Source organism: Musa acuminata, chromosome BXJ3-6 (genome assembly GCF_036884655.1).
Source record: "Musa acuminata AAA Group cultivar baxijiao chromosome BXJ3-6, Cavendish_Baxijiao_AAA, whole genome shotgun sequence".
Classification (NCBI taxonomy): Eukaryota; Viridiplantae; Streptophyta; class Magnoliopsida; order Zingiberales; family Musaceae; genus Musa; species Musa acuminata.
In genome coordinates this window covers 38,651,144-38,663,397 of record NC_088354.1, presented here as the reverse complement: position 1 = coordinate 38,663,397, position 12,254 = coordinate 38,651,144, and the positions used below count along the sequence as shown (strand labels likewise).

Genomic DNA, 12,254 nt, shown 5'->3' with positions numbered 1-12,254 from the left:
TATTAAATGCTAGAAGGTCTTTAAAATGCTAATTTTCATATATATATATATATATAATCTTCAGTTCAGTGACATCAATATTGGGTCAGTGTAGTTGTTTTGCATGCATCAACATGATGATCTTGCTATTTTATCATGATTGCTGTAATGGGGAATCAGAGCATCTGAAATTTTCCAACTTCGATAAACCTTCAAGGGTTCTATAAGTTTGTAAAAAAAATAATGTGATCTTGATGCAAGCAAAGACTTGAGAGTGAACTTTGAGAATCTTAAGATGAAGGCTAGCAAGACACAGGTCTCAATCTGTCACATTTAAGATGGAGCTCATCTTTGGTTCTGCGTGTTTAAGAACACTCCAATCCTTGTTTTCAACGTCAGAAAAGTTCATTCGACAGCAGTCCTTAACTCTTCGTCTCGCAGAAAGCCAGCATTTCAATGCAGGCTTTGCAGAGAGGAAGAGCTCAGTGGGTTGTTCCTCTTTCCAAGGTCGCCTTTACGTGCGCCTCAAGTCTGGCTTTTGGTGTGCAGCGCAGTCGCAGACAGCATGATAAGAAGCGAAAGTGTTCCTCCTGTGGCACACAGATGGGTGGAGGTTGGTGTGAGGTGGAGCAGCTCCCACTGTAACCATGGCATGGAAAAAGGCAGGCAAGCAAGCCATGGCCTTGGCCGTAGGCGTTACACAAAAGCAGTACCAAAACAGCTGGCTATGTGCAAACGACACGATGCCTGCACCAATCACTGCTTCTTGTCTGAATGCAGCAACACAGGGAGAGAGAGACAGAGAGAGAGAGCGAGAGAGAGGAGGGGACTTGTCGTCTCCTCTGTCCGTCCTCCCACATCCCCTGTATTTTTGTTGGAAGAAGCATCACCCTTCATCATAGTCTCTGCCACCAAACGGATTTAGTGAAGGTTGATGTGACTGCAGGGGCCTTCGTATTGGACAAATGCCATGGACCGTCCGCCCAGCGGACACTGCTGAGTTGGGGCAGTCTCAGTCTCTTGTCTCTGTTTCTTCAGCAGAGGAGAGTTGAGCTGTAATGACTGTTCCTGGCACGGTTGCTTTGAATTTGAGCTGAAGCGTTCCAGACGCGGATTTAGGTAAGTTGTTATTGGTTGGATGTGTAAGAAGTAGAACGAGTGGCAGTGATCTGAACCTGCCATGGGCCACTGGGTGGCAAGGCTGTCTCAATTCTGGAATCAGCTTTATTCAGCTACAACGAGCAGCAGCTTCACATGGACTTCGGGAACGCCTCCCTCCCTCCCTCCTCAGAGTACTCGCGTCGAGACCAAGCTTACAAGACAACTGTATGACATGGACAACCCTTGACGGCACATATACCTATGAGGTACATAGCCATGATTAAGAGAGAGTCTAGCTACACATTGTTCTGGGGGATCTGCTGCTGCTCTGCATCCCGCCGGATAACTGGGTCTCGGCGAGCATAATCCCCCCGAAGCGGGCAGAAGAGATTCTTTGCTGCGTGGAGACAAACCAGTCCTGATCAAAGAATACACTAATGGCGAGCAGGTAAGAAGACGATAACGATAATTGCGGGAGTCCACGAATTCATGTGAGTTGTTGTTGTACAAGTGGTCCATCCCAGGAAATTATAGTAACTCGGAACAGCTTTTAGTGGGATGGAGGGGGTGGGGAAGAGTGAGAGCCCGGTTGCTGGGAGTGGTCTTGTAATCTAGCATGGATTCCATCTCCTTTTCTTGTTCCCATGCAACTCGACTCTTGTTAGGGTGAGGGAGAAGGAATCATGTACATGTCATATAAATAGCAGCGAGAGTGCGGTGGAGGTGGAGGTGGAGGTGGAGATGGAGATGGAGGTCTGGCTTTCCTTGTGGGCGGTCGGCGTCTGCGGCTTGCTTCTGATCTACTTCTACTCCGTCGCTTGGCTGCGGCCGGAGAGCATCCGAAACAAGCTGCGGCAGCAAGGCATCACCGGCCCTCCGTCGTCCTTCCTCTACGGGAACTCGCTCGAGATGAAGAAGCTCGTCATGGCGGAGCGATCTCGAGGCGGGCGAGGCGTGGAGATAAAGCACGACTACACCCCCCTCGTGTTTCCTTACTTCGAGCGGTGGAGGAAACACTACGGTACGATCCGATTGCACGCTTTGTTTATGCTCCTCCTCCTCCTCCTCCTCTTTCGCATCGGTGAATCCGCTTTGAAATGAGCTGGGATTCCTCTCGTGACTGGTCGTGTCTCGCCTGCAACACTTGCCTTGCGTTCCTTGTTCATGCAAGCGGACAGTGGGAGTTCAAACTGGGCCCAGAGGCGAGGACTTACATGATTGCTGCCTCTCCCTTTCGCCTTCGCCTTCGCCTTCGCCTTCGCCTGGTAGAGACGCTGCGAGGAGAAACGAGAAGGAGAGGTAGATATGAAGGAGAGGTTGTGCTTTATGGAAAGAGACCCAAGGGTAAAGAGTGAGGCAGATATGAAAAGGATGGGGAGGAGACAGGAAGAAGGATCCTCATGGAGACATTGTCTGACTGACGCAGTTTTCGGAGCATGATCTCCACACGTCTCTGCAGAAAGTGGTGTTGGTGATGTCTTCCGCCTGATGAAGCTTAGAATTCCCATAATATTCTTGTGATGAACGCGTTCGAGGAAATGAATCTGTGGCTCAGAACAGTGGCAGTGTGACGCACAGTCTAAGATGAGATCTCATCGAGTCGTGTTTGGTGTCCGATACACATCGCCGATGGCATGTCCAATTAAAGACGGCCACCGTAAAGATTCCACAGGTGGTCACATCAGGAACCATGACAAAGCCAAATTCACCGAGCTTGAGCTTACCACATCAACTTAGACGAACAACAACAATAACTAATTAGATACAGTTGGGTGGAACAGAAAGAAAGATCCAGTGTTTGATGATGATGATGATGATGCATCGTTTCGATTCATGCAGGTCCAGTGTTCTCGTATTCGATGGGCAATGTAGTCGCCTTGCACGTGAGCCATCCGGATCTTGTGAAGGAAATCAGCCTCTGTTCATCTCTGGACCTGGGAAAGGCCACCTACTTGAAGAAGACCCATGAGCCTCTGTTCGGTGAAGGCATTCTGAAATCCAATGGGGTGTCTTGGTCTCACCAAAGGAAGATTATAGCACCCGAGTTCTTCTCCGACAAGGTTAAGGTAGTGAACGCAGCTTCCTTCCTTGAATACACGCCATTTTCGGTTCATCGGACCGGGGACTCACACCGGCTGGCATGTGTGTGGAAAATGCATGCAGGGCATGGTGGATTTGATGGTGGACTCTGCCATCCCTGTGCTGAAGTCGTGGGAGGAAACAGTGGAGCTCGGAGGAGGAACTGCAGAAATAAAGGTTGATGAGGATTTAAGGTGCTACTCTGCAGATGTGATCTCCAGAACATGTTTCGGGAGCAACTACATCAGGGGGAAAGAGATCTTTCAGAAGCTGAGAGCGCTGCAAAAGGCTGTTTCAAGACCCAATCTCTTCGCTGAAATCACCGGATTAAGGTGCTGCTGCTATCTATATATGATCCCCCTTTCATCCCCCCCGCCGTCTCTGTTGCTTCTGTGATGCCAAGTATGCTGGCGTCCTGACAGATGTCTTCCCACGAAAAGAGGCCGAGAGGTGAGGAGGCTGAACAAGGAAGTGAATTCCCTCATCCTGAAGACGGTGAAGGAGGAGGGCGAGGGAAGGGAGAACCGCACGTCGCAGCACAGCCTGCTGCATGCCATCCTCCGCAGCGCCAACAACAGCCTCACCTACACCCACGCCTCCGACAGCTTCATAGTGGACAACTGCAAGAACATATACTTCGCCGGCCACGAGGCCACTGCCGTGGCCACGACGTGGTGCCTCATGTTGCTCGCCCTGCACCCGGAGTGGCAAGCTCGCGCTCGCGCCGAGGCGGCGGAGGTCTGCGGCGGCCGGTCGCTGGACGCCCACGCACTCCAAAAGATGAAGACGGTGAGCACTGAATCCCCTTCTTCATTGCAGCAGCAGCAACACTACTTTCCCCTTGCACTTGATCTCACCTACTGGGGCTGCAGTTAACCATGGTGATCCAGGAGACGCTGCGACTGTACCCTCCCGGAGCATTCGTGGCGAGAGAGGCACTGCAGGAGATGGAGTTTGGGGGGATTCACATCCCCAAAGGCGTCAACATCTACGTGCCCGTCTCCACCTTGCACCACGACGCCACCATCTGGGGTGCAGACGTGCTGGAGTTCAAGCCCGAGAGGTTCGCCCGGGGCATCATGGGGGCGTGTCAGCTTCCACAGACGTACTTGCCCTTCGGGGCCGGGCCACGGACGTGTCTGGGCCAGAACTTCGCCATGATCGAGTTGAAGGTCATCCTCTCCCTCATCCTCCTTAGGTTCAGCTTCTCATTGTCACCGAACTACTTCCACTCCCCATCCTTGAGGTTGATTGTAGAGCCTGAGTTCGGAGTGAAGCTCATGGTGAAGAAGGCATGACATGATGACTCGCCTAACCTGATTATATATATATATATATATATATTTCAATCAAAATATACTTGTTTTACTTGGGTTTACAAGTTGTTTAGGTAAAGTGGGTAAAAGTAATTGTATGCATCAAAGCTCAAGAACATTTTACAGCCACTAAATGCCTCTCACCTCTGTTCTTCTCTCAGTTAAAACCCTCATACGCGACCATTATCTGTACTACGGGAGATTGGAAGGCATTACCTGATCTCATCTCTCTCTCTCTCTCTATGCATATACATCTATATACTGGTTATGTTGCGCGAGTGGTCAACAGATACTCTCTCTCTCTCTCTCTCTCTCTCTCTCTCTTCAGAAACATCCATCATCAATTTTGTGCTTAATCTTTTTTAGCAGAACTTTTGTCCTTGGTGAACTTGATGGCGTCAGACACCAACAGATGATTGAATTGTTCCTATTAATTAGCTTCTGCAGTTCTCCTACTTGTGCAATTCTGGTGCAAAGAATAATGTGATATTTTCATTCAGATTTCAGAGATAATTCCTTTTTGTTGACAAAAGCTATTGAAAAAATGAGAAATAATTTTACTTCGTACAGATGATCGGGAAAACTAAAACACGTGTTCTATGACTTCATTGCTGAGTCGTCGGCACGGCTTGATTCAATAAATCGTCAACACGGCTTCCTAACGGGAGAGTCGACATCATATCAAGTTGGGACATCGTCTACCGAGCCAATCTGAGGTAGAGCTAAGGGTTGCTGTTCCTTTATCGTTGGGCTCCTACACACAAGTCGAAGTCAGAAGGGGGAATCCCGACTCAACCCCTCCAAAACTTAAGTTAGCATAGTGATAATGGGGTGGCTTTGAGTATCCGAGTTCCGACCCCCTGGGCTGGTCGGGCGACTGACTTTTATATCCGTGGTCGAGGATCGATCATACTTGGGTCGTTGATGCTCGTCGACGCTCCAAGCAACGGGCTCATATACTCTGCATAGGCACTAACCGACCTACATGGCTTTGCGCCTTCCCAAGCGACTCTATACTATGCGACGCCGCCCTGTATAGCCTCAGGCGATGCAGGCGCAATCGACCATCTCGTACAGTTCTGAGATGCCATACCAACTCTGATGTGACGAGTGAATAAATACCAGAATTTACCTTGTCAACACCCAATCATTAATTTTCATGATCAAATTTGGCCATGAATCCATTTACTTAGGCCATGCAATGACCTTACTGCATAAAATATCCAGCAAATTCACAAAATAAAACGTGGAGTTGGCATAAAAGTCAACTCAGATCTAACTTCAAACATGATGTTACAAAAAATCAAGTGTTGCATAATTTCACCCGAGGATGGAGGAGATGGGAAGCAAATCCATCATTTCATTACACTACAACATGTTGAAATGATTAAAACAGTCTCTCAAACTGCTACCTTGGACAACATCTGCCAAACGAAGCATCAAAAAAGAGAGTTTTGTTTCCTTACCCTCTCATCTCTCCTTCCCTTTTCTTCTTTTACATGATTTGCTATCCTTTTTACAGCCATTCTACGGACCACTACATGCACACAAGCCATAGAAGAAGACACACCAGAAGAGACTCAGACTCTCAGAAGCGATCCACGAGACCCGAACATTTGGTCGAGCAGTATGACGATGGCCATTGCGAGGGTGGCGTCGAACCCCGGCTCGACGATGAGGCGGAACACGTCGGCGCCGAAGGCGACACCGCCGACCGGCTCCTTTCGCTTGATCTGCGCCAGCTGCCGCCGCCCGTCGTCGTAGACGGCGCAGCATCGCCGCGAGTAGGAGCCCTCGACCTCGTAGGCGCGGCAGGACTTGGCGCGGGAGGAACACGGGGTCACATGCACCACCGACCTGGAACTGATGAGGTTTACTTGCTTCTTGACCGCAAACCGCGGGTTGGCCACCTCCTCCCCTTGGTAGATCAGCCAGTGTTCTCCCAGACTAAGCTTCTGCGCGCAGAACGAGCGATCAGACGAAGAACAGAGACAATACGCAGAAAAATCGAATCTTTTTTATGCTCGAACAACAAAGATCGGATCTTCTTCTTCTTCTTCTTCTTCTTCTTCTCAGACTAGATCAAAACGAAAGCAAGAGCGATCTACCTTCCTTCGAATCGTTAACAGGGGCTTCCCGTCGGCCTCCATGAGGACGATCTCCCCTTTACTCCCGGAGGCATAGTTGTCGACTCGAAACACAAGATTCCCCTTCGCGTCGAAGACGGTGAACCCGTCGCCGTGGAAGAGTAGCGACTTCCGCCAAACCGTCAGCGCCGCCGCCTCGCATCCGCCGGAGGACGCGTTCGGGTGGACCTTCGTCATCGCCGGGATCCGAAGCGAGGACTGGGCAGCCGCAGGAGGAAGCCGCGGTCGCTACTTATAGCGTCGTCCGCCAAAAAAGCCCACGGAGGGTAGTCTAGAGAATTCATCTCCGCACGTGCGCTGCAGCTGCCGTGACGTCGACGGGGTATTAGAATCCGATTAGAGTAATTGCGGCGTTTAGCCTTCCATGGATTCGACCGTAATCGGGAGTCGTGGCTCTTAGGAAGCCACGTGGCAGATTATTTAGTGCTAATGACAGTGGATGGCTTCAACGGGTCGGTGTTTAATTAAAATTGAGAGATTTTTTTATCGCAAAAAATCGAGATATGTCGGACGAGAAATACAATTAACAAACGATGAGAGGTCTTTTCTTTGATTCAGTCATTTGTCTTATCAATCGTTCTAATAATACTTTAATTATTTTGTGATGTCACGATGGACTAATTTAATGAGGTCGTACTAAATAGGCTGTATGTGGAGCAATTCATCGTTGATACTTAGAAGCGTTGACCGTAAAGGATATGTTCGACCGATATAAACAAAGATCTTCATCCATATCCTGCAAAATGCACGAATTACAATTCATTGCTCCCAACCTTACATGGCTACGCTACACTCTGATCTCCATGCTTTAGAAAGTTTGATTACTTCAAAATTTGACTTTGATCGACTTGCACCCCATTCCCCCAAGCAACAAAGTCCAATCCTTCCCCTAACTATTAATTATAAAGAACAGTAATATAATGTTGATGATTCATATTCGATAAATTATAATTTAAATGAATGAATATGATATTTTTAGTATTTTAACGAGACTAAGTATATATTATTCGTATAATTACTTATTTTTAATATTTCGATGTTTACACTTTTAAAAGTTATATTATGATTCAGAGTTAAACATTGAGATACAGTTAAAAAAATAATTTATAGAATTAAAAAAACAAAAGAGAAAAGAAGTTAAATAATTTATTTCGTAAGTATATAGATCTTGATGTAATTTTTGAAAATATACGAATCGAAATGATAAAAAATAACTAATTATAGAGGATAATATATAATTAATTTTTTTAAAAGATAAATACGAGTAAGAGATAGAGAGAGAGAGAGTTAAAAAATGAAAAGAATGAATGATTTGTTGGAGTAACGGGTTCAAATATTTTATTTTTATAAAATTAATATCAAAATAATTAATTATAAAGATAATACATAATTAATTAGTCCCTTTTTTTTTTAGATAAACATGTGAAAGAGATAGAGTTATATATTGCCGCATATTGGATTGGGATAGAGACCCTAACAGGACCCGTCCCACGCCCAAGCTCGAGTCTCTACCATGTCCCTCGGAAAAGGAGGCAGGCAATGTAATAATGCAGGCCATATTCCAAGGCAGGGAAAGACGGAAAAGGAGAGGTGGATTCCAACTTTTGCCAAAGGAAGCAGAAACAAAAGAAGCCTAATGGAAGCATGCTCAAGATCGAGATGGTCTCACAATCCCATGGCTGGGATCCCTCTGATATATGATACAGCAGAAATTATGTTCACTTGCGAATATTTGGTGAAATGGATGGATTGAGGTGACATGTTCTCTTCATGAGCGAGAGAGAGAGAGATGCAAACGACTAGAAGACATTTAGGTGATTGATTTTGGTCGTTCTTTCCTTGTTGTGCATCAATGGATCTTATAATCCGATGGAGAGTAAAATGATGAGGAAAAATATCTAACGCAGACAACATCTTTTTGCAGAATCTGTCACCGACTTGCTTGACCAGATAACTTGTCAGCACTACCAAGTCATGTAGATTTTGTCGGCATCACAGGCTGAGGAGCTAACACCATTGACTGTGTTTGTGGAAGGAACCAATCGCTAGCGAGCTTTCAATTGCCAACACATGTACAACCTTTTCAAGGCCTGGAAAGGATTTCATGGACGTCACAACCGCACCTCGAATAATTGCAGATGGGAAAGAAGAGAATGAGTGAACTAGATTTCAGATACCCGCTTCCACAACTCAGTGCTCCATCACCGCATTGGTTCATCTGATTCAAACATGGCCATTGTTGTCGAGGGGCCGAGCTTGTAGGCGTATGGTTCAGAGAACACATGGGCAGCGGCAACGAAGTGGACGGCAAATGAAGCACGTCTTGTTGGTTCAGGAGAAAAGATCGTACTGACCGAATGATCCATTCTTCGATGGGAGACTTTTTGATTCCAGGCGCAGGAAAACACCAATGGAGTTGGATTGATGATCCAACACTCTTGTCTCCTTTTATCGTATCGTGTGGACAACTCTGCCTCAGCATTTTGGACCTTATTTTACAGGGAATGGGGAGGATCGAGTGGAGAAGATGGTAGAGTGGACAGACTGAGCTGCAGGAGCATGTCACCGCGCAGCTTGCGAGGACTAAAGGCTGAATGAGATGGGGAGGTAGAGTGAAGGACTCGAGCTCTCTGGTCCAATGACAGAAGCGAGAACTTTAGAGAGAGGTGATAAGAAGAAAGGCAGATGTTGCTCTTGAATCATCATAAGTCACACAGCTGTAAGGTTTCGTTTGACTTTAATATGGATTCGACTGTGGCCTCCGCTCAAAGGTAAAGATTTTATTATCTGTTCACAGAACATTAAGATTCTCAAGACATTTACGTAGACGATTGTCTCACGTACGATATAGAAGAACACTACCGTCAAAAGCAGCCATCTCAATACCTAACGTACTCATCTCTTCCACAGTACACATCGTGCTCATCTCTTCTCTTCCACGTGAAACAGGGGAACTTCTCAACAGAGGCGCGGTCGCATGAACAGTGAGGCTTGATGGGGAGATTCGCGTTCAGCGGTGAGCTGATTGGGTCGTCGGCTGCACCGCATCGACCGAAGCGGTGCCAACGCACGCCGGGAAGCAGCGTCGGCGGCTTCGACGTCGATGGCGTTCAGGGGATGATTTGCCCTGGCTTGACAGGGAGAGCGTCAGGATATCGTGGACCGAAAGCTGTTTGTTGAAATGAGGTGGAAGACGACGACCGTCCACCGTGTTTACTCACCGCATTTGCCTTTGTGGCCGACTGCTCCACTGCATGGCCGGAATGAATCACCCCTGAGGCATTAAAGGGGTCGGTCGTCTCTCACAAGCCTGCCTATGTGGCGCCCAGCTTTCGTGTCTGCGAAGAGTAAATTGCCAAATAAAAGAATATCTAGAGTACACGTCAGTTGACATGTTTTAAGGGGTGACTGTGTAGTGTTGATTGAGACAAAGCTATGTTCGCAGCTAGACTGAATCACTCCTGACATTTTCAAGGGTGATTTGGCATCCACGAGCTTTGAAACGTGGCACCCCCGGACTCGTCATGGGCCGATTCCGTCGACTTTAAAGGAAGGGGGGTCGTTCAAATTCTCCGAGGCGGAGGGAATGAGCGGGAATCTCTCCTTCCCTTTCGGCCTCGATGCCGACGGCTGTGCCTCTCCTCCTGGCGATCGCTCCCGCAGCGGAAAGAAAACTCGAGTCTTCGGTGCTCTCGCTTTTGCGATCAAGAAATCTGGGAGAAGCCCTGTCGCGGTAGGTTCTTGCCCCGCTCCACCGATCTCCTCTCCATCTCTTGATCTGCTTCTGCTTTGATCTCCGTTAGACTTCTTTGTTTCTTCTCTTTTGCTTCCGCTTTGGTGATTGGGTGCAGAGATTCTTTCGGCATTTCGGCTCTTTCGAAGAAGAAATCCTTTGACGGTCATGGCTACTGGAACTGCGATTCGATATGGTAAATGATTCTGATAGCGGTAATTGATAGCGGTAACAATGATGAGACGTGCTTGACATTAGCTCCTCCACGCCTCGGTTTGACTTGACGTGCCTGACCGAGGTAGACCAGGACAACAACCGGGGCATGCCACATCTTGCGTAAGCACGGTTCTTCACGCAACGCCCACATTGATGTCGAACGCTATCGAAAGTACGATCCTACCCCCTGCAAGCGCATACAAGGAAACAGTAAGCTTTTCTATAAAATCCCTCGCGTTCAGCTCGATGAAGGGGAGGAAAAAACAAAGCAAAAACCCCTAAGACTATCTACTAACTTGATCGTCGGAGGGGCCGGGTCGAGCTCCTCGACCCGACCTGTATGCAGGGACGAAGACGGAGCGCCTCCCACCGCGTGCCCAGGCGAGGAGTTCTCGGCCAGAGGAAGCGGGACCACCGCGGTCGGCCACCTCAGCATTCTCAAGGGTCGCTCAGGAAGATCCCCAATCATTCGGACCCAAACCCAGTTGTGTTGGCCCCGAGGCTACGGCATAAGGTTGTTGACACCAATAGATTCCTCATCACAAACAAACACATATATGTGATTTATTTAGTAACGAGAAATATCATAGATTTAATTGGTAATGACATACATATATATTCATCATTTTAGACACCAAAGAGGCTCCGTTTGTAAAGCCTATTTTTATGATGATTTTTTTTTTTTTTTGCACGTCAAACACCATTACATGTGTATATTAGTCTCTCCCTCTCGATCACTAACTATGCTTGAGATGTTACAAAAGATCAACCAATATATTATCCTTAAGACGTTAGTAACGAAGAGGTGGGATGAATCTGGTGAGTGAATACAGGAGTGCCCCTCCTATTCAACTGTAACTAGATCTCCTCAATGTCGCATAAAATATTAGGTGAGATTATCTCGATCGAGGATCGACCTCACCCCATCAACATGTCTCGGAAATAAGTTATCCTTTGGATTAGAAAAAAAGGGATGTTCTAAGATTCTTGACCTCTAAGGCCAATTTCAAGAAGAGTCAAATCCAAGTATTGTCGCTTCTATGAGGATCTTGTCCATAATAATAAGGACTGACATGATCTGAAGGAGCAAATAGAGAGTTGGGTCTTGTTATTAACAACTTGATTCTCATGTCCTCCTCCCTCTCGGGATTCACTACCAATACCATCTCCACCCTCGGCATCGTTAACCTTTTGAGTTAAACTTCACTCTAAGACAGTGTTGATCAAGTTTACGGTGGTTGACATTCTCTTAGTATGCGACATAACATAATCATCGATTTGTCGATACTAAATGAGCTATGGGCAATAGTGTCAACTTATCACATGTTCATGAAGTTCCCACAAGGTCGAGAGGTGGGGAATTAAGAGATAATATGAGAGAGTCTCAACAATGCTACCTCACGATAATGTCTCTACAAAATAAGTTATACATTGAGTCAATATTGATGGACCATAGAAAACGACCAAAGTTGATCCCTCACATTGAGCTGGTTGAGTCACTCCAAGAGATGCTATCGGACTAAGCCAAGTTGGATCGGATCAACATTTGAGGAGCATAGCCAAGTGCAGCTCATCAATTTTCTTTGAGCAAATGATGGGAAGAAGAATATCTATCCCTTAATCATAACTCACCACTCGACGTGACTCGGGTGATATGGCGATTACCTAAACCTAACAATAGTT

The 12,254-nt window shown here is 46.9% G+C and overlaps 2 protein-coding genes and 1 long non-coding RNA gene across 3 annotated transcripts; 2 read left to right on the top strand and 1 right to left on the bottom strand.

Annotated features, from left to right (window-relative positions):
• Positions 1-1,260: 1,260 nt before the first annotated feature.
• Positions 1,261-4,527, top strand: LOC135639859 (cytochrome P450 714B2-like). The gene is made up of 5 exons (XM_065153835.1): positions 1,261-2,101; positions 2,920-3,146; positions 3,244-3,491; positions 3,582-3,948; positions 4,032-4,527. Exons 1-5 carry the CDS (start codon positions 1,822-1,824, stop codon positions 4,455-4,457), a joined length of 1,548 nt encoding a protein of 515 aa, XP_065009907.1. The 5' UTR covers positions 1,261-1,821; the 3' UTR covers positions 4,458-4,527.
• A 1,290-nt stretch (positions 4,528-5,817) lies between these two features.
• On the bottom strand, positions 5,818-6,825 carry LOC135641810 (protein LURP-one-related 8-like). The gene is made up of 2 exons (XM_065157551.1): positions 6,584-6,825; positions 5,818-6,430 (listed from the first exon to the last, which is right to left on the bottom strand). The coding sequence occupies exons 1-2, from the start codon at positions 6,797-6,799 to the stop codon at positions 6,056-6,058; spliced, it is 591 nt and encodes a 196-aa protein (XP_065013623.1). The 5' UTR covers positions 6,800-6,825; the 3' UTR covers positions 5,818-6,055.
• A 2,000-nt stretch (positions 6,826-8,825) lies between these two features.
• On the top strand, positions 8,826-10,015 carry LOC135640476 (uncharacterized). The gene is made up of 2 exons (XR_010497346.1): positions 8,826-9,393; positions 9,572-10,015. It is a non-coding gene; the product is annotated as an uncharacterized LOC135640476 (long non-coding RNA).
• The last annotated feature ends 2,239 nt before the right edge of the window (positions 10,016-12,254 follow it).

Coding starts and splice junctions, on each gene's coding strand:
- LOC135641810 (XM_065157551.1), bottom strand. CDS start 6,799: ATGACGAAGGTCCACCCGAACGCGTCCTCCGGCGGATGCGAGGCGGCG. Junction 6,431..6,583: donor TGTTAACGATTCGAAGGAAG/GTAGATCGCTCT, acceptor TTCTGCGCGCAG/AAGCTTAGTCTGGGAGAACA.
- LOC135639859 (XM_065153835.1), top strand. CDS start 1,822: ATGGAGATGGAGGTCTGGCTTTCCTTGTGGGCGGTCGGCGTCTGCGGC. Junction 3,147..3,243: donor TCTTCTCCGACAAGGTTAAG/GTAGTGAACGCA, acceptor AAATGCATGCAG/GGCATGGTGGATTTGATGGT. Junction 3,492..3,581: donor GCTGAAATCACCGGATTAAG/GTGCTGCTGCTA, acceptor GCGTCCTGACAG/ATGTCTTCCCACGAAAAGAG.